General features: G+C 38.7%; 1 protein-coding gene and 1 long non-coding RNA gene across 2 annotated transcripts in view; one reads left to right on the top strand and one right to left on the bottom strand.

The window, feature by feature from the left end:
- The window catches only part of LOC138158110 (uncharacterized), a 68,301-nt gene extending 46,088 nt beyond the window's left edge, over positions 1–22,213 (top strand). Inside the window, exon 3 of the long non-coding RNA XR_011167557.1 lies at positions 18,829–22,213. This is a non-coding gene — a long non-coding RNA (uncharacterized lncRNA). The remainder of the gene's footprint in view (positions 1–18,828) is intronic.
- Positions 12,409–27,734, bottom strand: part of LRRN1 (leucine rich repeat neuronal 1) — a 49,981-nt gene continuing 34,655 nt past the window's right edge. Inside the window, exon 2 of the mRNA XM_069084064.1 lies at positions 12,409–15,673. Within this exon, the coding sequence (XP_068940165.1) occupies positions 13,245–15,395 (2,151 nt within the window). The 5' untranslated portion in view covers positions 15,396–15,673 and the 3' untranslated portion in view covers positions 12,409–13,244. The remainder of the gene's footprint in view (positions 15,674–27,734) is intronic.

Raw genomic sequence — 27,734 nt, forward strand, 5'->3', positions numbered from 1 at the left:
CTTTTAAGTAAACTCCAGTGGCTTCTTCTTGCCTCTAGGATCAGTCCTGATTTCATCTTTATCTCACCCTTTTAACATTTCTTCTATTGTCTAAGTTTTCAATGTATGCAATTATTAATATAGTCTCACACAATGCAGCTCATACATAAGTAAATATACCCATATTTGGGGTGCACGAGCATTTACAAATTCAATGGTGTTAACATGATTAAGAATCAAAGAGGCAACTGTTATAACCCACCTTTTTCCTTGGTAGAAGCTTTTGTATAGTATGCCTGAGAGATGATCACAGATTTTCTCACCTTGAACTTCCAGGATAGGACACTTGCTGTATCATGAGTCAAACTGTTATGTTGCTGGACAGTTCTATTTGTTAGAAAACTTTTCTGAGCATTGAACCCCAGTTTGGGGCTGACTTCCTTCTAACTTTCACCCATTGATCCTAGTTTGGCCTTATGTGGCACCACAAATCTACTAACTTTTTAACATGGAAATCCTTGAGATATTTAGGGAGGAAGCATGCTTCAGTTGAAAAAATCCTGACCTTTGGAGTTAAGGGACCTGAGTTCAAATCCTGGCTCTGCCACTTATGACCTGTATGATCTTGGCCATACCCCTTAATCTCCCAGGTTCTTAGTTTCCTTATTTTTCAGATAAGAAAGTTGTTCAATATCAGGCAGTTTTGGTAAATTTTTGGTGCGTCATGGATCCATCTGGCAATCTGGTGGAGACTATGGACCCCTTCTCAGAATGATGTTTTCAGATGTACAAAATAAAGTACACAGGGTTTCAGAGGAAAGCAATGATATTGAAATAGTTATCAAAATACATTAAAAATACCAGGTGCACAGCCCCCAAGTTAAGAACCTATGCATCTGGATGACTTCTAAGGTCCTTTCCACTTCTAGAACTATGCTCTGTTATATAACAGTTATCTTGTGTCACTGTAGCTTTCTTGTTTCCAGAATAAACATTCTCAGGTCCTTTGGTTGTTCTTCAGACATTGGATTTTTCTGATGCCTCACTGCCTTTTTTTCTGAATGGACATATGTTTGCCTCTTAATCAATAGCCTTTCCCAAGCAAAGTGGTGAACAGCAGTGGAGGACTCACTTCTGTGGGTAGCTAGCTGACTGTCATTCTCTCTTGGAGAATACCTAAGTACTTGTCATATGTGGATGGATGTGGGCACAATAAGTAAAAAAGAGTACTTGAAAGGGAATTTGGAACTGGCAGCAATATTCTTCCAGAGCATAATCTATGGAAGGACAATCTGGGTGTAGCAAGCAAGCCTAAGCTGATCAAAGTTCTCCATGGCTCTGGCACGTAGAGACAATGTGGCCAAGTATAATATTGGGCACATAGTAGATGTCAAATTATTGTTATTAATTATATGAAGCATACCACCTTACCTGGAGAAGGAGAAAACTTTGTATATTACTCCTCTCAAAGCCCTTTTACAACTACAGATGTGACCCTCCAAGTAACTCTATAACTTATGGCAGGTAATAAAGAATTCCTTTTATTTTTAAGATGAGGAAAGGAGATGCAGATGCCTTATTAAATGGAGAAAGCATGAGTTATTGTTAAAGAGAGATGGAAAAGGAGTTAGCTTCGGTTCTAGACTTGGATCTATAATCAACATAAGACCGGGCAAATCATTTAACTTCTCTGTACCTCAATTTTCTCATCTATTGAATGGGTAGATTGAACTAAGTTCTTCCTAGAGTCCTTATCAGCTCTTACATCTGTGATTCAGTGCTTATACAGGATGACAGACCCCACAAATGTGAGATGCTCATTTATCACACTTAACTGGAAATGCTTCCCCATTCTTCTTCCCTTTTCTTTTGGCAGAGAGCCTGATGAAAGATTGTCCTATAGTTTTGTCAACCTTAGATAATTCAAATGCAAATTAAATGAAATCTTGATGGACATTGTGATATAGTAGATGGAACCACCTTGGAATCAAGGAAGGCCAAGATTAAAGACCTGCCTCTGACATATTGACTTTGTGATGTTGGGCAAGTCACTTAACCTCACAGTTTCCCAGGCAACGATATAAGTTGAAAGGCCACTGCAGATCTGCTTTGGTAGAGAGAGTTTCCTTACTAGAACTTCTCTATTTCAACAAAACCTCAGGGCTGAAAAAGAAAAGAAATCCATACCATCATCTTTCTATTTACATTGTATGTTTAAGCTAAAAATGTGTATGAGTAATGGACCACAGCTATGGGTTGAAAATAGTCTTGCAATCGTGTAAAATCACTTCCTTGTGCTCCATGCATCTGCTTCTAGTTAAGCTAAATTGGCTCATTGGTGGATTGATGTACTTGAAGTCAAGAAGACCTGTGTTTGAATCTTGCTTACATCAATTACCAACTGTATGACTATGAACAAGTCTCCATCTGTAAAATGGGTATAATAATACCAATAGTACTTACCTCAAATTGTTGTTGAAAGGTTCAAATATTTTTTCATATATCTAGCTTTAAGCATCTAGTGCAAGATCTACCATCTATCTATCTAAGAATTTTCTTTTGAACCATCATAAATATCTATATCTATCTATTTGTCTCTACCAATCCACCTTTCTATCTATGGCATTTTGAAAAACTTAAAAGAACTATTCAAATGACAACTGTTGTCATTTTTATTAACTGAAATGTACTTCCTGTTTTCAAAGATCTTTGGGCTAATATAGCTGAGGTCATGCATTTGTAGACTCAAATGCCCATCAGTAGCTGGACCTTTTCAGAGTCATACTGAAAGACTACGCAATATCTATAATTCTATTTCATTAAACAACTTGAGGGGCCAGATACCCTTGTTTCTGTTTCATTAGAAGCTAGCTCACCAACCTCTTCCCAGGGAAGGGTATGAAATTAACATGTGAACCGCCGAGTCAAGGCTAAGACTGGAAGATTTCGTGGGAAGCCCATTGTGTTTGATGGCTCAGAGCCTCTGAGGGTTTGGGAGGTAAATTTTGCTGGAAGTTTATTAATTGGCTGCATTTTCCTTTATTCTGCCCTTGACAGTGATGTGGACTCTGATGTAAACTTCTTTAGTGCAGGTTGTTTCATTCTTTTTTTGTTTTTGTTTTTGTATTTCCAGTTTACAGTGCCTGGCAGTGGATCAATGCTTGTTGAATATTGTGGAATGAATATTAAAGACCCCATGTTTATGTAAAGGCAATAGTTGATCATAACCTTTTAACTTGTTACCTCAAGAGGAGGTATAGGAAGGAAAGATAAGTGGATTCATAAAGGGTTTATAGAAATGAATGGATAACGGAGTCACATATTCCTGCTTAAAAAGGAATCCCCAATATTTAAAGGAAAACAACTTTAATCTCTCTGGGTAAATCCTTTAGGGCATTTGTTGGTAATAGTATCTTGGACTGAATAGATCCCAGTATGGCAATTCTTATGCTCTAGATTTCTTATATTTTTATATGTATAATTTTCTGAAACTTAAAAATGAACCCAATAAATTATAGTCTCTAAAGATTTGAGGTTGCAAAGTACCCAAAGGACAATTGAGGCAACATAGAAAGCATGAATAGGCTGTAACACATTTCAAACCAGGATTTACCAAGGATAATCAATGTAAAGAATGTAATGAAAGAAGGGCATGATTGAAAAAGATGAGAGTCACATAGAAAGCTAGCAATTCTTGATAGATACACTGTGTACATTCAACATCAAGAGAATATGGGGATGGCTCCTAGCCCCTTGGGTAGACTTCTTCCTGGTTAAGTTATTGGAGAAAATAGAAAAGAAACACATAACATGGGCAGTAGGTGATGCATTGTGATTTGCATGATTGGAAAGAATATCCACACTGATGAAATCACAGATCTGTTGGTCCAGATACAATTTTTATGTAATAATACACCATGTGTCCTAAAAGTCTAAGTGTAGTTCAAAGGTATTAAAACTTAAAACTGCACTAAGATTTTTCGGGCACCCTATGTTAATAATTTATTATAGTAAGTATGGCAAAGCATAATAACTACTAGTGACTTTTGATGGGTCTTCTACTTGATTACAGGTTAAATCCCCTGGAAAAGGCCTACCACTTATTTATGCTATTGGATTTGAATTTGTTGTATTATATGCACTTTTAATTTTAATTATTGATTCTTTAATTTGTAAATCCTGGTGAATCTAAGACATTTGGGTTATTTTTCGAATTTATTAACCAGTAGCTATCCACAATGCTGGATCAATTAACTGGCTAAGCTTTAAGGGAAGATCATTCCATAGGAAACTTAGAATGGTACAATGTGTCACAGGTGACAGAGAAATTGGCTATCCTATTTCCTTTAGACAACTACAAATAATGAATAATAGGCACAAGCTTGGCATGAATATTTGTGATCTTTTTCACTGGATTGATCAAACAAAGTGACTTCTACTCTGTCTAAAGACAAGAGCCCACTGGAAGCAAACAAGGTGAAATTTAACCAATCGAAGCCTTATTAAAGGAAGAAAAGTATGATATTCTTAGATACATACATACGTGTGTATCTCAAATCAGTGTACATATATCCCACATTATCTCATTTCTTCCATACAGTAGGGTATGTTTGAACCCTTTTGTCACTAAGAAAGTAGAACTGTGTTTGTTTCAGGTCAAGGGTTATTATGGTAGATGAGAGATGAACTATTATTGACTTGATACCAAGAACTGGGATATGGCAGAGCAACTTTTCAGCATACATTTGCTGAAGGAAAGTTATTGTTTTCCCAAGGAATGTTGTAAAGGGTAGTTATTTTAAGATCCTGGAAAATAGGCCACCAGAACACATTTAAGCAGTGGATTATAGAATGCAGTTTTAAAGGTGAGAAATGAGGTTAGGATGTATGGAAGAATTATTTTTTCCTCTTTCTCACTCCCCACCCCACTTTGTTCTCTCACTCTTAATTCTGTACTGGCAAATCTAATCCTGTAGCCATTCTTAAACTCACAGAACCACATATTTAGAGCTGGAACATTGGGAAATATCTATTTCAACCCATTCATTTTACATATTAGAAAATGGAGACCCACATGAAGTTGCGTGACTTAACAAAGGTCTCAGAGAATAACAGAGCCCAGGTACTCTCTGCCCATATCCACTGCTCTAGATTGAAAACTAAAATTGAACATGGAAGTTTGGGAAGACTCTGAATCATCAATGAATTGTCCCCTCTCTTGACTTTTAGAAGATTGCTCTAGGAAGATTCCTAAACCAACAGAAGTTAGCTCATCAATTCACTATAAAAATCTTCTAGCAATAGGGATCTCTATCATCTTAGAGTTTATTCTAAGTCCAATAAAAAATTAGACTGTTAGCTACTTTCTGAACTTGACATGACATTTGCTGCTTCCATGCAGGTGAGCAGTGTATAACTCTTATGCTTGATCTATCTATCTATCTATCTATCTATCTATCTATCTATCTATCTATCTATCTATCTATCTATCTATCTATCTATGAGTTTGAGTGTATATGTATATATCTATACATATACACAAACAGTATGTATATATACATAAACAGTATATGTATATATACACACACTTCCTATTAATGTTTACATTATACTTATATGTACACATGACCATATTCTGTCAGCAGTCTAGAAGTTCAAGTTCAGTGACTATCATTTTTCACCTTTGTATTCCAAGTTCCGGACACGTGTCATTATTGTTCATTTGTGTCTAATTCTTCGTGACCCCATATGGAGTTTTCCTTCTCCAGCTCATTTTACAGAGGAGGAAATGGAGATAAACAGAGTTAAGTGACTTGCTCAAGGTCACACAGATACTAAGCGTCTGAGGCCACATTTGAACTCAGGAAGATGTCTTCCTGACTTTAGGCCCAGTACTCTATCCCCTGCGCCACCTAGCTGTCCATGGAGCACATAGACTATGTTTAATATATGTTTTGCTTTTGTTTTTGCTGAATTAACTTGAATTCTGCACCATTAGTCTATATTTATTTTGTAGTCCAACTCTTTTTAAAGAGGGATCATGAAAATATCAGGAAAATCTGCTCCTTTGCATGCTAGACTTTTGGGGTTTCCATTTACAAATAAACCACATCATAATCCTCTTCAATGTCAGATACCAGCCTACTCACAAACTGCAGGTCAGTCCATTACAATGCTACCTAATCGATTCATGAGTGCCTCTAATGGGGAATTCACAATCATTTGGCCAGATTTCATGACCAATTTTGCATCAGTCTCGGGGAAAGAATGATATTAAAATTGGCTCTGGATGTCTTCCACAATTTTTCCCCTCAGAGATATGATGCTATTTTGGTCTATTGTTTTTTATTATTATTATTAAATGGTTTTATGTAGAGTAGGACAGAAAGGAGTAGAGGGGAAATTGAAGGTCAGAATTAAAATTCAGATGACTGCAAAATAAACTTTTGATTTGGATCTTACAGATTATCAGCCCACAATGTCTCTGAAGAGAGATGGCAAAAGGGACTGCAAAACCTGGATAGAGAAAGTCTCAAAGCAAAAAGGAATAAACTCTGTAGTAATGTCCAAATAGTAAATTATGGTATTCCAGAGCAAAAAGATAATTCCGGTGCTTTTGTGCAAGGGTGTAAAGACATGACAAGAGGAAGTGGTAGAAGGAGAGGAAATCTACTCCATATACATGTGTGTATAGAAAACAGCTCCAAGTAAAGCTGAACAGGCCTGATTCCTGAGCACTGGCCTGCCTAGACCATGTATACAGGAACATTCCAGTCCCCATAATAAGACTGCCTCAACTCTGTGATTCTGAAAGTTCTTATTCATGCAGGGTAGTCTGGCTGGGCTGAATGTAGAATGAGGATTTTTCATCTAGCTGCTTTGTAAGGAAACAGACATAGCTGTGTAAGAGAAATGAATTTGGGAATACCATAAAATCATGATGACTTTAAAGATGTAGGGGACTTAGAAAAAAACAATATTTTTCTGCACTGTAGAAACAAGAAAAAGGTGGGGAGGGGTGGGATTTTATAATAGAAAAGAGCAAAAAACCCTGTACAGGTCCCTGATTTTGAATAAAGTAGAAGTCATAGTGGATTGGTAGTAGAAGGGCTATCTCTGCTCCCTCTATTTTTCTCACATCTAAAAGAGGCTAGAATAGAGTTTAGGGAGGGAAGAATGAACACTGGCTCACATGAGGCCCCTTCTTAGAATAGAAGTTGGTGGGGGAAGGTAGATTAAAAAGAAGGAAAAGAAAGATGCATGAACAGCATAACATGGCCTTCCCTAATTGGGAGGATATCCTCCAGAGACTCAAAAAGTGCTGAAATATCACATGGTATAGAAAAGAGGTCATTTGGTGAGCATGGTATCCACCTGCATAGTACTATTCTTCTTCCAGATAGTCCCTTAAGAGACCCCCAAAATAAGGTGAAGAAATCATGGGCATTTGTACCTCAAAAGCTGCTATGTCCCCTTTTAAAGAAGGGTTGGCATTGAAGTTCTCCAATAAAAGTTTTATTCCAGTTTCAGAAACATTAGCAAAGTAATGAAAATGGGCTGGAAGGTTTTACAGAAGAGACATTAATAATATCGTTATTAATAATGCTACTAATTAATAAAAAAGAGGTAGTGTGGCATAAAGGGTAGAGGGCCAGCCTTGGAGTCAGCAGGATATGGGGTCAAGTCTTACCTTTGACACATATTAGCTGCCTGAACATGGCCAAATCACCACCTTTTAGTGACTCCATGCACCATAAAAGGTACATTATACATGAGTTGCCAGTCATTTCCTACACAGAAAAAAATCACAGGCCCAGATCCCACAATAATAACAACTCAGATTTCTGGAGTGTGTTATGATTGATAAGGCACTTTTCCTTACAATGACTCTACGATGTAGTTGGTACAGACATTATTCCCATTTTATAGGTGAGGCAGCTGCTGCTGAAAAGACAAGTTAGTTGACTACAATCACAGATCAAGTAACAGTTGGAAGTGGGTCTAGAATGCACTGTGTCCTAATTAAATCTACTGCTCACTCCACCACTAATAGAATCCTTCCTGTGGTATCTCTAAGAAACAAACAAAAAGCCAAGGAAAATTCACTTACATTTTGCTCTGCTTGACAGATCATTCACATGATCAGGCATTTCCACCAATCAGCCAACCAAATAAAAAAAATCAGAACCGAATACTCCATTTGCTCTGATATTCAGACAACTAGTAAGATTTGATATAACATGTGGACCTAATCAAATGGGCCAACATAGGAACATCTGTTCTAAGAAACTGCTCCAAAAATACCTTTGTAAAAGAAGGTTGACTGTACAGTTGATGCCCTAAGGGCAGGTGAAAGAAAAAAGGGGAAAAATTGAAATCAGGAGGTGATCTGTAATGATCACCACAATGGTTAAGGTGCTTTAACCTCCATTATCCACCAATGATACGTATGATGAGTAATTTTCCTAGATGTCTAGCTTATCAAGTTGCATTAGGTACTTCTGAGGAATATTACATCGGGAACACGTACATACACACACACACTCACTCCCTCACTTTGACATCTTACTGTCTGTCACCAGGAGAAAGTTTTGACAGTATTTTGTTCATGGAATAAAATAAGATGTTAGCTGCTTCTACGCTGGCCTGACAAAGCATATTATTTTGCAAAAGCATTCAATGATGTACAATACTTTTGACACAGGCATCATATATACATACACAGCATCTGGGGTCCTCTAAAGTCTCCATAAATACTATTTTTTGTTAAAAGTAGAGATTTTAAATTATCACCAATCTTTTAGTTTGCTTTCATAATTAATTCAATAGGCAACTTAAAGTGCCTTTTGTGTTCCAGATCCTGTGCTAGGCGTGTGGGAGATATAATGACAAAGCTAGAACAGCCCATGCCCTTGTTGAGATCATGGTCTTCTGTGGGAAACATGCTTGTCCACTCACAAGGAGATGGAAATACATATGAAGTACCTGGGAATATTGAGGGTGTGAAAAATCACTTGAATCTGGGGTGGTGTTGGTGTCAAAGAAAAGCTTCCTATAGGACTTAACAATGAGCTAAGCCTTGATGGATGTTAGAGATTCTCTGAAAAGGAGGTGAGAAGAGAACATTCCCTATAATAAGCAGGAAATGTATAGCTAATTTGGATTGCTTAAAGTTTATCTGAGGATAACCAAAACGATATCATCAATGAAAGGCAACCTTGTGTTCTGGAAGCTAGGAGTCAAAGACTTCTAAACTACTGGAGGTTTCCTGAGCAGTTGGAAAATGGACATCTGTTGCTTCAGAGACAGCCTGATACAATGGAAAGGATGGAAGTTAAGAGACTTGGGTTCTCATCCAAGCTCTGCTGCTGAGCAGCTCCAATGACCTCAGGGAAGTCACTTCACTGGGCCTCAGTTTCCTCATCAGTAAAATGGGAGGGTTGGACTGGATGCTTGTTCAAGTCCCTTTTAGTCATAACATTCCCTGACTGACCAATATATGAATGGTAACCTTGATCAGTACAGAGTAAATCAAGGGTAACTTGACTTACCAAGAACGCATATGGGATGCCAGACAGCTTCTCCATCTGAAGCTGTTTCCTCAAGCTACTTGGCTGTAACCACCCTAAGTGAGAATCCTGGAGATACTTTAGAATTATCGTTGTCCCATTATCACCTGAATCAGATCTAGAGATTGAAAAGCTCCTCCAAGTCTTCCCACCCTCATGCTGCTGCCCATTTTTACAGATGAAGAAGCTAAGGCCCCCCAAAATGAAGTGATTTGTCACACAGGAGTTAGGATTTGAACTCAGACCCACTGATTCTAATTCCAGCACTCTCCATTTGACCCCAATTTCTTACTGATCTATTCTCACCTCTATTTATGCCTTTGCCTTCAATACTGTCATAGGAACAGTTCTAGGAAAAGACCAATAAGGTGTCGTGTTTTATATTTTCACTTATTCACTTTCCTTACTGCCTTGGTATCCTCATCATTTCTAGCAAAATAACATCTTTCCTTCCAGGTGTCACTTGGGAATGTCTCCAGCTCACCTCATGGACTTCACCATCAGGCTCCCCCTTCCCTCTCTCTGCTCCTCAGGCACCTGTTTCCCCTCTGTCCCATCCCACAATCTCATCATTCTTTGATTTTGTTCTGTAATGGCAGCCATCTGAAAGAGTGGTCTTTATTTTTCTCTCGTAGCAATTCTCATTTTCACATGGGTCTTCTTTCCTGTTGAGGTTTCTCTGCCCCTGGTAATGGCCTTGTGCTTGAGTGATCATTGGGTCACTGCTTTTTCCTGTTTTAATTTACCCATACCAAGTACACGCTGTAATCCTGTAGAGTGCCATTCTGCTGACTGTTTTCAGATAGGAGTCTGGTTTTAAAAAAAAATGCTATCAGTGGAAAATGGTGCTGCTAGATCTCTGTTGGAAATGTATATGAGTTAGCACAGATTCAGGCCTCAGTCTGAATAACAGAGATCTAACCATGTACATCAACATGTTACAATGGAAAACATATACAAAGATATTTGGGCACATTTATGTGGTTCTGTGCTTTATAATGTGAGAGACAACTAGCCTCTTACCTATTAGCAAAATTGCAGGAAAAAAAGATCACAAAAACAAAAGCCCTTCTGAAAAACTCAGTTTGCAACAACAAAAAATATTCATAAAGGGAATATACTGCTTTTAATATATTTTGCTTCTAGGGATGTAATATTTAAAATATTTAAATTAATATTTAAAATTTGGATATACATAGGATTCAATGATATGCCTTTTCTATATAGTAGAATGTAAGCTTCTTTGGGGTAAGGACTATTTCATTTTTTTGTCTCTGAATGCCCCCAGAGTCTGGCACAGAGTGAGTACTCAATAAATGCTTGCTGAATTATTTAATTTTATGCAACATAGCATATTTTCAATTTGATTCTTAATAGGATTATTTAAAATGGAGAATGCTTTTAATTAAACCCACCTCATTAAAACAGAGATTTCTTCCTTAAGGAAAATTTTTGTTTGGATTTCACTATAAAAACCTAGTATTTTGTAGTTGAATTCTTGTTGTTATGTACATATATAAACCACTGACATTTACTGGATAGAATGGAGGTTTGGATTCAGGAAGATGTGTTCAGTTCTTGTGGTCCTGTGCAGACCATTTATCCTCTAAATGCCTCAGTAGGCTCAGTTATGGGGGTGTCATGGTACAGTGGAAAGAAAATAGACTTGGAAGTTAACGAACGCAAGTTCAAATCCTGCATCTAACATTTATTGTCTGGTGTAATCTTGGGCAAATTACTTGACCTCATTGGCAAGTTACTTAACTTCTCTAGGCCTCAGGGATCTAAAAAATGAAGGAATTGGACTTGATGGCCTTTGAAGTACCCGCTAGCTCTAAAACTGGCCTTTCTTTGCAGAATATTTTTTTTTAATCTTGACCTATAATATTTTGTAGGCTTGATTGGTTTTGTGGCAGGAATGATTTAAACAAAGATAAAGCTGTAGTACATGGAACCTAAGTATTTGCATCTTTAAGGAGGTTTTAAGGAATTTGCTGTTATGAATTTTCTCCTCAGTAGAATGGTAGCCATGACTAGGCCAGGTGGGGTGGGGGTGGGGGTGGAGGGGAGGGAGGGAAAGGAATAGCAAATTGTGCATAGTAGATTTGCAGTTCATAGTAGTGTCATCTGTTTTATTGTACCATGTTAGGAAATGCTTGTCTTATTCCATAAACTAAAAAGAAATAAAATAAAGAATGTAATCTCCTTGAGGGCGGGCATGGCTTTGCTTTTGTCTTTGTATCCTTAGAGCACAGTCACTACTTGAATGAAGTAGTCACTTAACAAATGAGTCAGAGGGCCAGATGCCTACTCCCTGTGTGATCCTGGGCAAATCCCTAAACCTTCTTGGGCCCCAAATTCTCCTCTATAAAATGAGAGCATTATACCAGATATCCTCTAGTTCTCTTCTAACTCTAGAACCATGTTCCAATGAGCCAAAGCAGTATTTATTGAACTGAATTGCCCTGTCTCTAGTGGTAGCTAGTAATAATAGCCAATAAGCCTGTAAGGTTTGCAAAGCACTTTGTGTGTGTGTGTGTGTGTGTGTGTGTGTGTGTGTGTGATCTCATATAATCCTCCCAACAACATGGTGAGGCAGGTGCTATTACTATTATCATTCCTGGGGGTCACAAAACTAGTAAGTGTTTGAGATTTTGAGGATTTGAACTTGGGTCACCCTGAATCCAAGTCGCTAGTGCTCTATCCGTCACGTCAAAGTCATAATCTTTTCTTTGCAGTCACGTTGTTGGGTAGAGGGAGGAAGTTTCCCAACATAGGAAATCCCAGCTTCTTGGCCTATTCATTCAAAGCATCCTCAATTCAATTCACAATAGTTATAAAGGACCCATTATCGCAACTGTTCTAAAAAAAAATCAGAACAAAACTAATTTATTATAGTTCTGTCTTCATTAAACACCACACGTTGGTGGATTAAACACAACAAAATTCTGATCTTTTTAAAAGTGTCTACTAAATATAATAAAAAGAATAAGATAACAATTAACATGTAGTTTGTTACATTAAAAAATTGATACACATATTTCTATTGCCTGTTAGCTTGACCTAAGCCTCTTAAACTATTACAAAAAGAGAGAGAGAGAGAGAGAAAAAAAAGGCATTGTTCAAAATCAAAACATTCGAAGTTCAGTTGATACAACATTACAGTACAGTCAACTAACATCATTCAACAAAGGTAGCAAATCTAGTCTTGGCTTCTTGGGTGAAGAGTCTATAGACCAGACTTCTACAAATGATTCAACACAGCTTCAAAACTGTATGTTAGCTTTTTGCAGGACACTGTACTCTCTACTGATGGCTTCAGAAGAAGGGGGGGTCATGCTAGCGGTCGAATCACAGGGGAACCCCGACCTGTCTTGAATAATTTTATTGAGCACTGTAGTTAGAACAGCATTATTAAGTTTAGCACAACAACTAAAACAAAATAAAATAATCATAATATAATAATAATAATAATGAAAACCAGACACAATCTGGAAGCTTGGAGAAGCCGCCACTTGTGTCAAACCATGGCGATACGCTATACTAAAAAATTTGGAAATATCCACCCGTCCTCACCACTCTGCCACAAACTAGCAAAGTCAAAAAATACAAAAGTCTTCAAACTTTGTTACTTTTGCAGAATAAAGCAAAAACGTCTTTGTGCTCCTTACTACCAGAAGCAAAATATCCACTGAGTTACCACATGTAATAGCTTCTGGATGTGTCAACTTGAGTTGGCTTGGTTTCTGCAGAACCATCTTTGTCTTTTTCACTGTCACCATCCCAAAGGTTAATTAGTGGAGGATAGAGCTCATTCAGAGGAATTGAAGAGGTTTTTTGCATATATTTTTTTAATGAATGGTGGTAGTTTTTCCTCTTAAACCTTTTGGCTACATAAACTGCAATGGAGGCCAGGCTAATCACTGCAAACATTGACCCCATGACTGCTGCCAGGGCAGTGCTGGTTTCTTGATCTGAAATGTCAAGTGCAAACGCGGCATTCTTTGTGGTCACATTAACACAAGACTTTTGCGTCTGTTGATGGATGTTGGACACTGTGAGACACACTTCATAATCAGTGGACGGCTGAAGGTGTGTTAAGTTGTATTCGTGAACATCAACAGGGACTCTGGCAGTATAGGTGATATGGGGGTTATCGATTTTCATCGTAGCAGATGACCATTTTAAGTTTGAAGTCATGACATTGGAATTAACCTTCCAGGAGACTAAGATGGAATGAGATTCAGTCTGTTTGACATAGATTTTCAGCACCTGAGTACCATCCAAAAGGGTTCCATTGACTCTTATTGTAGCTACTCGTGTATCTGCCCCTTCTACATTTTGGGCAACACAAGTGTATCTCCCTGAGTCTTCTATCTGTATGCTCGTGATTTCTAAGGTGCCTTCATTGCTCAATTTGTACTTGTCTGAAAGAGTTTCCACTGTTATTTTATTTCCAAGGGGCGTTACCCAGTAAATTTCAGGTTCAGGTTCTGCCATGGCTCGGCAATCTAGGAATACCGTCATGCCAATATCCATGTTCAAATGATTTGGAAAAGTGTCATGGGAAATCATGGGGAGGCACTGTTCACTTGAGTCCTGAATTAAAACTTCCTTTACCTGCTGCCCCCTATATTCAGGTGGCATGGCACAAAACATGGACAGGGGCTCCATGAATCGGATATTGGTTTTGTTGGAGTTAACCCAGTGGATGACACAGTCACACCTCAGAGGATTGCTGTGAATGCTGATCTCACGGAGGTTAGGAAGGGATTCCACTGTCTTTTGGTAAACAGCATTCAAGGCATTGTTGTTAAGCATTAAGCTTTCGAGAGCAGGGACATTGCGAAAAGCTAAGCGATGAATGTAAGACAGTTTTGGATTATTGGTGGCTTCGAGTTTTGTAAGTTCGGGCAGATTGTCCAGCGCGTAGCGATCCACTGATACCAGTTCTCCCATATTGTTGATGCCAAGTTCTTTTAACCTTAGCATATTTCTAAAGTCCCCTTCTTGGATTTTGTGAATTGGGTTTTTGTTGAGGTCTAGAAATTTCAAGTTTGGAACTTTCTGGAGCGCAAGTTGAGGGACAGTGACCAATTTATTGTCATAAAAAGAAAGACTCTCAAGGCTGTCCAAGCCCACTAAGGCATTTCCAGGGATGTCGGTGAGATACATTCCTGCCAAAACCAAGCTGCGTAAATTTGAAAGGGGCTTAAAATTCATATCTAAGATGCCAATCACTGGATTTTCCCCAATCATCAGGATTTCCAGGTTAGGTGTCGAATCAAACCAGCGACTATCAATCACTTTCAATTTGTTGGAATTGAGGTGGAGCCTCAGAAGATTCTTCAGTCCTGAAAAGGCATTAGCAGAAATGCTGCTGATCTGGTTATGGTTTATGTAGAGTTCTTGAAGGTTGCTGAGGTCCTGCAGACAGTAATCAGTCATCTCTGTGATCTGATTTTCTTCCAAATGGAGGGTAGTGAGTTGGGTGAGATTGGCCAGTCCCACTTCCCGTATACTTGTGAAGTTGTTCTGTGAAAAATCCAATTCTGTCAAGTTGAAAAGCTGCTGGAGTTCATCGGAGGTCTTGGCAATGTTGTTACTCTGTAAAAGGAGAACTTGCGTATCACCTGAAAGGTTGCTGGGGATTCTCGTTAAGCGGAGGTCATTGCAGTCCACTGTTGTGGCTTCTCTGTACGTGGATTGTGGTGTGAACCATGGTCTGATTTCACACACGCAAAGTTGCGGACATTCATTACTCTGGATGGAAGACTCAGTTAATGAATTCACTAGCAATTCCAGCACCAAATGACAAGCTACTAAGGCAAAACGAATCCTAGCCATGCTGGCTGGGTAGGAAGTTCAAGCCTCCACTTTCTTCCAATTTAATAAAGTCCAAATACTATTAGGAGAGATCCAGGATAGCAAGCATAAAACATAAACATTCAAGCAAAGTTTTAGTCGTGATGTGTGGCTATCCAGAGTCTGAAGGGTGATTTTCTGAGTTTTCAAAGGGCAGGAAGTGATTGGGAGTCTTTTTAACAGCACCTCTCAATTCCAGGCCTGGGCACAAAGCTCCACAGCATGAATTAGTTCAGCCAAATCAAGGTCTGGAGACGTGCCTGAAAAGCAGATTAGGACAGATGTTACGTTCCTTCCACATGCTTTCTACGTTACAGTCTTTTCTGTGTTTACTAAAAAGGCATAATCATTCTCAAATCTAATAATGGAATATTCCAACTCCATTTAAAGAATCTAAGCAAGATCGAAATTGTAGGACACTCCATTAATGCACACCCCATTTTACTGTATCCAAACTATTTTTAGATGTACTTTACTTCATCAGTGAAATTAGAACTCTTTGTACTATTTCTGGGTGAATTCACTTAAACAACAACAACACAGCCAGCACAAAGGTTTGGAAAAACATGAAACTATCGTTTCTTTAAAGGACTGATGACCTCAGAAACGAAGAACTCAAAATATTTTTTAAGTGCCAAAATAATTCAAATATCACTTACAATAAAAAAATCGCTAAAATTTGGAAAAAATATTTAATTGATTTTCCTTGTTTGTATCATTTTTCGTGTCTTCTGCAAAAATCATTTTGGCAATTACCATGCTTTCTTTTTTCATGTTCATTTTTAAAATTTTGAATTCCAAATTCTATCCTTCACTCTAGCTCCTCCCTCATACACTAAGAATGCAAGCGCTACGATGATATACATTATAAATGTGAAATTGTACAAAACATATTTCTATATCAAATGCTTATATTTTTAATTCACTCATTTGTATACATGTTGTTTACTCCCAGGAGAATGAATGTAAGGTCCTTGAGGATAAGAACTTTGTTGTTGTTTCCCCAATGTCTACCATGGAGTCTGGTGCATAGTAGGCACATAATAAATGCTTACTGAAATGAATTATTTACATTTTCAGCTCTTCTCACCTTCATGAAAGAGCAGTTTTTAAGTATAATGTTATTGATCTATTTGAACAATTTTTATCCATCTCTACAACTACTCTATGATTTTATGTATATACATATAGCTACATACATAAGCATGTACATATATACACATATATGTGCATATACATATACACACATAACTTCAAAATCCTATGTTAGCTTTTGCAGGAAATGTTTACTGATGCAGAAGGGAGGTCATGCTATTGGTAAAACTGATGTATATATGTATATGTATGTGTATATATATATATATATATATATATATAATTATGTTATACACACGCAACTCCATTAATTTCATGGAAATATGGTTACCTGATTGACTCGTGCATTTTTAGTGTTAAATAGTGGTTGGCTGGAGAAGTGAGAAAGAAGGAGATCTGGTATCTGTACATTTATTTTTAGCTGCTATCTCTTGATTCTAATGGAATTCCCTTGATGTCAGAAATGTATTTTTTAACTGGTAAGAGGAATGGCCACACTGTGCTAGGTGTTATATTTTAATGAAGTATAAAGGTTTTTAGAATTCAGAGTTTACTCAACTTTCCAATATTTGTAAATTCCTACATGCATATACAAACTGGAGTTGGTTATAACAGCAGGTTACCGGAATGAAAAAACCGGAATGAAAGACTTTCTTGCATGTCATACTTCCTCTCCTCCAATGCCTTCTATCACCATTAAGTGTTGCAGGAGAACGTATGCTTCTATGGATGGAAAGCATGGTGACTTTCACTTCATCCACAGGGATATAAAAAGGAATTTCCATTTAAATTTGAGCAAGCCTAAGATTGCAAAAAAGAAAATGACATGGGACCAAACCGATTCCCCCTCATTCATCTCTGCCTTTATTGGGCATTGCCTCTGATTTCGGTGTGCTTTATACTTTCCCAAGGCAACAGTGGCAGTCTCTGGCTCAGGCATTTTCTATCACAGCAATGTTTAACATTTTTTTTAAAGAGATGTTCTTTATAAGTCACTTACATATTATGTCCAAATCTGTTTTAGCCTTGGGGAAGTTCAGAGGTAACAATGAAAAGAAAATACAATGTAATCAAGAAGTAACTTTTGATTGGTTTCACACACCCCAGTCCACTTGAATGCCTGTGCCCCCTTTGAATAACAGCCTGTGCATCAGCATTTAAAACAGCATGTAATAAGATGGCAAGTGACTAATAAAACATGAAGCTTCATTTTCTTTTGTGAAACTGCACTGCTGTGCTTAGTCAGGAAATGGAACATTAAGAACAGTCAGTTATAAAATAGCTATCTAAGTGAAGGTTTTCTAAGGTGGAGGGGTGTGTGCATCTGTGTATGTGTGTGTGTGTGTGTGTGTGTGTGTGTGTGTGTAGTAGACACATCAAGGCTTATATTTGTTTTTATAAAAATACCAAAAAAAAGCTGCTCCACTAAATATCCAGAAAGAAAGTCTCAAATTATAATCCTGGAAAGTCCTCTGTAGGAAGAAACAGGAGCTTGTACGTTTCAGGTAGTGCAGCCAGATCAGGGCTCTGTACCTGAAGGAAATCCAAGCTCAGTTTTAATTTAACCAAGTACTTATTAAGTACATGCCACGTTTAAGCACTTTGCTAGGCACCAGGGAAGGAAGGAAAGAAAGACAGAAAGAAAGAAAGAAAGGAGAGAAGAAAAGAAGAGATAGAAGAAGAGAGGGAGGGAGAGAAAAAAGAAGGGAGGAAGGAATGGAGGGAAGGAGAGAGGAAAGAAGAAAGGGAGGGAGGAAAGGAGGGGAAAAGGGTGGGAGGAAATAAATATCTCTTAAGCATTTACTTTGCACTATGTACTGTGCTAAGTGCTTTACAAATATTAACTCATCTGATCTTCACAATAATCCTGGAAGTAGACGCTATGGTGATTATTCCCATTTTACAGTTGAGGAAACCAAGGAAGACAGAGAGTAAATAATCTGTTCAGGGTCACATAGTTAGGAAGTGTCTGAGACTGGATTTTAATTTATCTTCCTAACTCCAAGTTCTATCTACTGTGCCACCTAGCTGTCAGGGACATACCAAATTAAACAATGACAGTCTTACTTTGGACAGTTTTCTGTGTAACTCTGCTGGCTCTTTTGTACAACTGTTTCTACAAAACTTCTAAATAAATATATAAATATAAATATCTTTAAATTAAATATGCAAATGTTTAGATTAAATAAGTAAAAGTGTTTAAATTATATATTTCTATATAATATTTATTCATATTTATTCTCTCTCTCTCTCTCTCTCTTTCTCTCTCTCTCTCTCCCTCCTCTCCCCTCCTTCTTTCCTTGTTCTCATTCTTTCACAGCCATCAAATACTACAACATTTTGGTCAATGGAATTCTCCCACTGAAAACACAGTACATGGTTTTTACTAATCCTTAATATTACTGCTTTCATTTAATTATCCACGAGGTCCATTTCTGTTTCCTTTCAGAGTTTTCATATGACATGTACAAATGGCTATAAACTCACTGGGTTCCATAATTTCCACCACAGGTTTCTGTATCAACCTTAATTCAAAATAAAGTAAATCTGTGGGCTGCTTCTTTTCTCCCATATCTGCAGTACAATTCCACCTAATGTTGGGATACTGATAACATTATTAAGAAAGACCAAGAAGTAAAAATATTATTCAGGTTGTGTCCTGAATCCAAGCAGTTGCACTTAGTGGGCTTCCAGCAAAAACACATCCCTTTTCTTCCATAGAGATGTACCTTAGAGACTTTTGGGAGCAGTGTCCCCATTCCATCAGAAACAATATGATTCGAGATCATCATATTGAAATGTTTAGCTTTCTCTATGAATTATGCACACCTATTGTTAAAGACCCACCTAGGATATCGGAGCTCACCTATAATACCAAGGTAACCTTCCTCTCCTCCCCTCCTGCCCACTTCCAGAACATACACACAAACTGAGGCTTTGAAATGCCAATAGATGTGCAGCCAGAATACATGAGTGCCAAGTCCTCCACTTTACCTTGCTCCTCCCTGTACCACAGCTAGTTGGCACCATAGCGCATAGAGTGCTGGGCCTGGAGTCAGGACCACTCATCTTCCTGAGTTCAAATCTGACCTCAGACACATAGTTGCTTAATCCTGTTTGCCTTAGTTTCCTCCACTGTAAAATGAGCTGGAGAAGGAAATGGAAAACAATCCAGTATCTTGGCTAAGAAAAACCCCAGGTGGGGCCATGAAGAGCCAGACCCAACTGAAATGACTGAACAACAAACTCCCTGTGTAACAGAGCAAGTTGTTCCACATTTCAGAGACCTGTAAAATTAGGCCGCTGAACTAGGGGCTCTTCAAGGTCCCTTCTACTAAATCTATGGTCCAAATGCCTCATGAAGACTCTGTGGGCTCACAGAATACCATTCTATTAAACGTGTACACGCCCCCACACAAACATACCCCTTTAATCTGGATTGCAGGAAGTGGTTTTTCTTTCCCTTGATCGCACCTTTCTTATTTGTACATTGTTCTAAATTAACTTCAATCATCGTTTTTTCGCTGTCCAATTCTTAAGCATGAACACATATACACACTTATTAGAGGGTCTTCGTAGCAAACCTTATATAATTTAAACTTTAAAAGCTTAAGATTTTAAGCATTTTAGACATAATCTTTTGATAGTAATTAAAGTGAATTATTCCTTCTGCATCATGGGGCCTAAGGGGATGGCCCAATCTGGAAAGTCTGTGTAAAATATTTTGGCCTTCCCTTCATACCAAAGAAGAAGTCCGAAATTTTTTTTTTCTTTTATGGAATGTTAACAATACCTACTGTAAAATTTGGGTTAGTATTTGGTCATAAGTTCTGTGTCATCTGTGGCTTCCATAAAACTCCCCCCAAATTCCCATTTAACTTCTCATGCTGACCTGCAATATAGTGAAACTGTGATGGGGAAAGTTGCAATGTGAAAGGGATAACTGTATTAAAATCTTGGAAAACTCCATCACACATAATTTATTCTTAATTCTGATCCTCTGACCAATGAAAAATAGTTATCTGTAGAAGAAAAGGGCCAAGTGTCACGGGATATTAGCATGTCAGTGTGGAGAGGGACCTCTGAGGACAATCCAAACCTGTCAACGCATCAGTTAATAACATTTATTAAATACTCCCCACACATGAGGCACTCTGCTAAGCACAGGGGATACATTGGTCAAAACACAGGGTTCTTGCCCTCAAGTGGCTTCCACCTTAACGGGGAACAAAGCATGCAAATATCTAGGTATGGTCAAGATGTATACAGTACAAATGGCACATTAGCTCTGTCTGCTTCTGAACACAAATCCTCTTTGCAATATGCCTGATAAGTGACTGTCCAACTTCCACCTGAAGACCTCTAATGATGGACAGCTAATGACACTTTCTGCAGCAGCCCCTTCCACTTGTGGATGGTGATAAACATCAGAAACTTTTTCCTTATCTCAAACCTCACAATAAGAGCTCTTAGCTCTGTCATTGTGGGGGCTAAGCAGGTATGATAGTGATGGCATTTAAAGATTCCCCTGTATTGGCTTGGTTTTCAAACTGATTGTGTTAAAACCCAGAGTTTGTTAATCCCACCTGTGGGATGGACTTATTGATGTGAAAAGAAAGTCCTAAACTGGGAGGAGCTGGTGACATAGATTTGGAGAGACACAAGAGAGAGGCAGAAGAACTTTTTGGAAGCAGCACCTCATGGAGGCAGAGAGAGACTGAGAGAATTGCTGGGGGCCACTTTGAATTGCCCTGGACTTTTGAGACCTGCTCCCTGAGCTGCCAAGGACTGAGGAGACATGGCTGTTTTGCTGGTACTTTGTCTGTCTGTTTTGATGTTGTTTTGCCAGATTTGTCCACTGGTGAACGACAGTCCTGTTGTTGAAGAAGTCTTGGAACCTGGCTTTTGGTTAAGAAGCCCTGAGACTGTCCTGCAGACAGAGAGTGAATACTGTCCACTGGTGAAGGACAGTGCTGTTGTTGCAGGGGTCTGGGAACCTTTCTGTTGGTTCAGAAGCCCTGAAGAAGGATTTTCTTGTTGTATGTTTACAGAAATCCTGGGAGAGGGTTTTGCTAATGTTTTCAGGGGTTCTAGGACTGTTCTGCAGACAGAGGATGAATTAATGAAGGGACTGGCAATGTATCTTGTGGCCTTGCTAAGCCTTGTCTCCCCAGGAACTAAGATTGCTGAGAACCTGTCAAGATGAAGAAAAGACCTCCATTTGGGTAGTAAGTGCTGTGCTTAAACTTGATGTAACTCTGGGGTAGATTCAATTGTGATCCAGGGGTGGGGAACTTTTGACCTTTTTGTGCTCTGTGATTGAACAAATGAAGGTACTTTACTTATGTTTGGAAACTAATCTCCATTTGAGAAGAGGGGTTTTGTGGTGGACTAAATGAAGGTACAGCCTAGGGGTGGAGTAGTATTTAGAACAGGGACTTTGTAATTGATTGAATGATTGGAAGGTCCTGGGGTGGGGTAGCACTTGGAGATTATTTAATCACACTTAGTAAATGCTGTATTTTGAATGATGTCATGTTTTGATCTTCTCTGTTCTTACTTTGTCACTGAATAAAATGGAGAGCACCTATGCTGGTATTTTGAACCTTGGGGAGTTGCCTTTCCTTGGCACTACATTATAGCAGGGCAAGCAGAGACAGAGAAAAGGATCTAGGGAACATGCCATTTCTGCCATGTACCTTCATTCATTCCGTCCATACTTGATGACTTTTCTAAAATTATTCCTTTACTTTTACTTTCTGGTCTCAGAGTGCCCTGAAAGTTTTATCATGGCTTTTCCCACCCTAGGATCCTTGAGACACCAGTTTATGGAGTGGAATATTGGGATTTGCTCAGCTCCACTCTTGCATTCTGACCCTGTTAGGCCTTAACGCATTTCCAGGAGAGAAACTTGTTCTGTGAGTCCTTTGATGAGAGTGAAGCCAAATTCTTCCAGTCTGTATGAACTCCCAGAAGAAAAGACTACAGAGATTTTTGCCTATGGAGACTCTGAACTATGGACAGAAAACCAAGATGATTTCGAGAGTAAAGGCTATTAAATATTAATCATTCATGTCATGATGCCAACAAAGTGATAATCTAACACCTTACTGACGTGTTGAGGAGACCCACAGCAAAGCACCCTAGCAGGTTGTGCTTCATTGGAAAGGTTCTGGCCATGATCTTGGCTTTGGTCTGTGACTGCTTCTGGTGGACCTGACCAGCTAAGGTCAGAGAGGCTTTGTGTGGGTCACTCAGTACTAAAGTCTTTGACCTATGGAACACATTTGTGGGTGCAAACATGTGATTTCACTCATGTGGAGAAAGTCCCCTGTAGGAACTCCACACACAGATACAGACAGTGTTAAGAGATTTGAGTGTGGGCATGAAGAAATTAACTGGTTTGCTGTCACAGGCTCCCTGTCCTTAAGGGAGGATTTGAACCCAGACTTTTTTGACTCTGAGACCCACTTTCTATTTACTATGCTATAGTGCCTATGGAACTGATAACAATACAAAATGGCCATCAGTCCTTGGTAGTCCCCTTCTGTTTTCCCAGTGATGGTGGGGCAATGGAAAACAAGTCACAACAACAACAATAAAATGGGAGCAAGGATGCTTAGAATTACATAGTATTGAGATCACCTACAAACATGAATTTAATTATTGCCACTCTAAATGTAAGATAATTGTCCAGTGACCAAGGAGTCCTTATAATACCAGAGAAACTAAATCATATTCATTCAGACAATAGCAACACAAGGGAAAATACCAGAGGGACGTAGCACCCTGTCCAGATCACAGCTCTGCTGACTGACTGAGATATATTTATAATGTGCTTTCTGTATGTACAGAAGTGAGTCTTTACAGGGATGCCTTCCATGGTGTTTGTTTCATGGGCTCATTGTCAACATGCTTGGGCACAGCGTTGTTATGGAGGCATGCCATTCATTTATTAAGCAACTACCATGTGCATTCTGGTTACTGGAGATATACATAACAGAGATAAGACCTGCCTTCATGCAGTTTACAATCTAGGAGAGGGATGAGACATGAAACCAAGTACATTCTCAACACATCAGTAATATACAAATGAAGTTCTGAATGACATTCTTACTGACCAAGAACATCAGCACAGCCTTCACGGAGATGATGGTATTTTAGTCAAGTTAGTGTGGCAAAGGGGATAAAAAACTATCCTTGAATCCAGAAAGATCTGAGATCACCTCTGACAGATGGATTGTGTGACCCCTGGGCAAATTACTTAACTTCTCAATGCTCCAGGCAAATCTCTAAGACTACAAGCAGTAAAGAAGGTGCCTACTTGTAATGGGAAAGAGTCCCCAATACCAATGAAATTATGGGTTTAGTACCCACCTATCTCCTATTAAAAGATGAATAGAACTCAATACAGAGGGAGAGGGAGGCTATTACAGGTAATGGGAAGAGTCTGGCAGGGGTCTGAAGGCATGAATATGAATGCATACATAGAGTTCAGAGAATAATACAGTCCTTGCGAGACTAAAGTACTTGTGTGGAGATAATGTGAGATAAAGCTGGAAAGGTCTGGTGGCACCCGGCTGAGGAAGGATGGGATACCAGACATGCATTTGCGTATCACTGAGAAGATAAAATGGAGTCACTGAAGAATTTCAGCAGAGGCATGTCATGATCATGCATATATGCATGAAAAGATGTTTCTGGAAGCTTATAAAAGATGAACTAAACTGAGGAGGGTATGAAGGTGGAGGGGCGCTCTGTTAGACATCTATTGGGATAATACAAGTGGGTGATGATGAGGGTGTGCAAAGGGTACTTATAGTGAAAAGAGAGAAGATTACAGAAGAAAGAGATGCTATGAAATCAAAATCCTGATGGGTTCTGAAAGAGGGTGGAGCCAGAAGACATTCCCAGCCTTGGAGTCCTTACAGTACCCAACAGGAAACTGAAACAAACCATTTTCCTGGAGAATCTTGACTTTCTGCTGAGGGCACCCAGGAATCAATCATTCTTCACTCTTCATTCTATGTCATGGTATCCCAGGCCCTTCTCTATCTAATCAGTTACCAAATCTTTTCTCAGGCATCCACTTCTGTCCACTGACAATACCCCATCCTAATCCCTTCTTCTCCAGCTATTATAGTAGTCTCCTAATTGGTCCTTCTCTATCTAGTCTTTCTCCTCTCTGACTGACCATTAACAAAGCTGTCAAATTTTTATTCTTAAGTCATAAGTCTGACTTGGTTATTCCTCTGCTCAAGAAGCTTCAGTGACTCCCTATTCTTTTGAGGATATAAGTACAAATTTTTCTTTTTAAAACTCTTCATAATCGGGCTACAAATTATATTTCATATTCCAATCATTTTGGCCGGCTAGTTACTGTCCATTCACATCCTCTGTTTAAATCCAGTCACTTTGTAGCTTCATGATCCCAGGCAAGTCCTATAACTGGTCTTGGCCTTGACTTCCTCATCTTTCAAAGGGGGATAATCATGGTACCTACCTCGCAGGGATGTTGTCAGAAGCAAATGAGATAAAGGAAATAAAGTGTTTTTCAAGCCTTAAAATACTATTATAAATCTTTTTTGTTGTTGTTACTGTTCCCATTCATGTCTTTTTCTTGGTGTCTACACAAGTTATATCCCATTCCTGATGTACTTTCACTTCTGTGTCTTAGAACTAACAGCTCTCTAAGCCCAGTGCTACCTCTTTCAAGAAGCCTTCCCTGATTACCCAAGTTATAAGTAACCTCCCTTTGTATCCACTTAAAAATTGTATACATTGGTGCTCATGCTGTGCCGTCTTCTCCTACCTGCATCTAGCAGGTGTAAGCTCTTTTAATTTATGTCTTTATTATCCTCATATACCTGGCTCACAGCAGGCACTTAATGCCCATTGAGCTGAAGTGAGCTGGGAGAAAAAAAGGGAGGGGGCAAATAAGTGAATAACTCACTGTGCTACCATACAAACTGTCCCTTGGTCCCAAAGAAATATTTCTTCCCCGTGGCAAAAATCTTAGAAAAAAATTTGTTGGACTCTTATGCTACCTTTAAGCATTTTCTAATTCTCATCTTTCTCTTGCTAATCACTTCTAGCAAATTGTGCTCCTCAGTCACCCATTGAACAAGCTAAACTTGCCACCATTTGGGTTAGTAATTGCAGTGAGAGACTACCTACAGAAGAAAGAGCTCTAATGGTCTCCATGATGCATTAGGAATAAAATGAAGTTTATATCCTATCCTTTCAAAGACATAATGGAGACAATGTGTGCTCATAGCACTCCTTTGCATAATGAAATGTTCCTGAGAACCCATATTATTCATCAGTAGGCAAAGCAGTATGGGATAGTGGGCCAAACAAATGAATGAGGGCACACTGGGTATGGATGCCTAATTTTGGCTTGGCCACACAAAGCTTGCAGTATGACCTTGAGCAAATAAACATAACTTAATACCTCCATTTCTTTACTCTCTGAGATTGAAGGGATCTCAGGAAGTTATCCAATCTGTCCATCCTCCTACGGAATTCTAATTATCTCTAACCTTTTGATAGTGAGGGTTTTTTGTTGAGAGCGGGGAGAGTGAAGGAGGGGAAATCTTACATTTGGGAATTCAGTATAATTCAACAGATATTTATTAAAGGCATTCTTTGTGCCAGGAACTGAGTTAACCATTAGGAATAAAAAGACAAAAAATACATGCCCTCAAGGAGTTTATATTCTATCAGAGAAAAATCTCTCGACTTTTAACATTCCTTTGGTTTATGTGCCATTGTACAAAATAATAACAGCACCATAAATTTAAATCAAGAAGGGTTTTAATAGAGATTGCTTGATAATAATTTTTAAAAATTCATGTGAGCCATTTTAAGAAAATCTAGGTTTGAAAATCTCAATTACAGTATACATTCTTTAGGGCTAGAGACTATACTGTGCAGCAAATTTTCCCGGTGCACATAAAATAGTATTTCATTCTTTATATGCATTTTTTCATGAGCAATGCTATTGTATAAAATAAGGCAGACCTGTAGAGATAAAGGAAATTCTGTGTAACAATTTTTAAAGTGGATTTTCATATAATCATGGGGTTCTTCCTCTGGTGATACTTAAGGGACAGAGTAGACGGTCATCTCTGGGATGACACGGATAAAGCCCTGCCAGGGCAACAGATGAGATGATAACCCCACATAAGGTGGCTGAAAGGAGCACACCTCTGGGGGAGCACCAATGCTCAATGCAGATGAGCCCAGGTCTAGGTGTAGTAATGGTTTCCGTGGGAGCAAAGGGAAAATGGCTGCTTTCCAAGGTAAGTCTAAAAGCCAGAGTTGCACGAACATACAGGGACCAGGGTCAACATGGTACTGGCTAAGCTCCAGCAAAGACATCCGTCTGAAAACAAAAGTTAAATAACCCAAAACAACTGAATGAATAAAAGCCAAATATTGAAGAGGTTGCACGGTCTGTTTGGCAGAACATTGGAGAATGAATCCTGAGGAAATTTTAGATCCTGGGGCTGTTTCACCTGAAGAACAAAGTCAAGGGATCTTAAATGCTCTATAATTTCATTTAGAACCCCTAGACTTTCAAGTTTGAAGGGACCTTTGAGATCACTGATCTAATCCTTCTGTTTTCAGATGAGGACACGGGAGACCCCATGATGGTAAGTGACTAAAGGTAGTTAGTAGCATAGCTGAGACCAGAAGTTAGGTTCTGCAACTTCCTGATCTAACAGCATGGTACCATGGGAAAAGTAGGAAACTGGGAATCACAGAAACTCCATTCAAATCCTGGTTCAGTCACTTACTGCCTATGTATCTACAGGCAAATCACCTAATTTCTTTAAGCCTCAGTTCCTCATCTGTTAAATGAGAGGGCTAGACAACATGGCGTAGTGGAAACAATGGTGGAACAACAACTAAGAATAAAAAGACAAAAGACATTTACCCACATGGACTTGGGTAGGTCACTGAGCATTTCTTGGTCTTTTTCCTTATCTGTGAGATAAGAGAATTGGATTAGATGACCTCTAGGGTCCCTTATCATTGGAAATCTATTATTCCATCATTTTAGTAACACTAAACTACCTTGGCCAATAGGGACAATAACATCACATCCCTATTTTGCTGTGTTGTCATTGTTTGGTTATTTCAGTCATGTCTGACTCTTTGTGACCCCATTTGGGGTTTTCTTGGCAAAGATACTCAAGTGGTTTGCCATTTTCTTCTCCG

This window comes from Petaurus breviceps, unplaced genomic scaffold (genome assembly GCF_028583685.1).
Source record: "Petaurus breviceps papuanus isolate PSGF00001 unplaced genomic scaffold, PetGlider_PUasm1.0 174, whole genome shotgun sequence".
Classification (NCBI taxonomy): domain Eukaryota; kingdom Metazoa; phylum Chordata; class Mammalia; order Diprotodontia; family Petauridae; genus Petaurus; species Petaurus breviceps.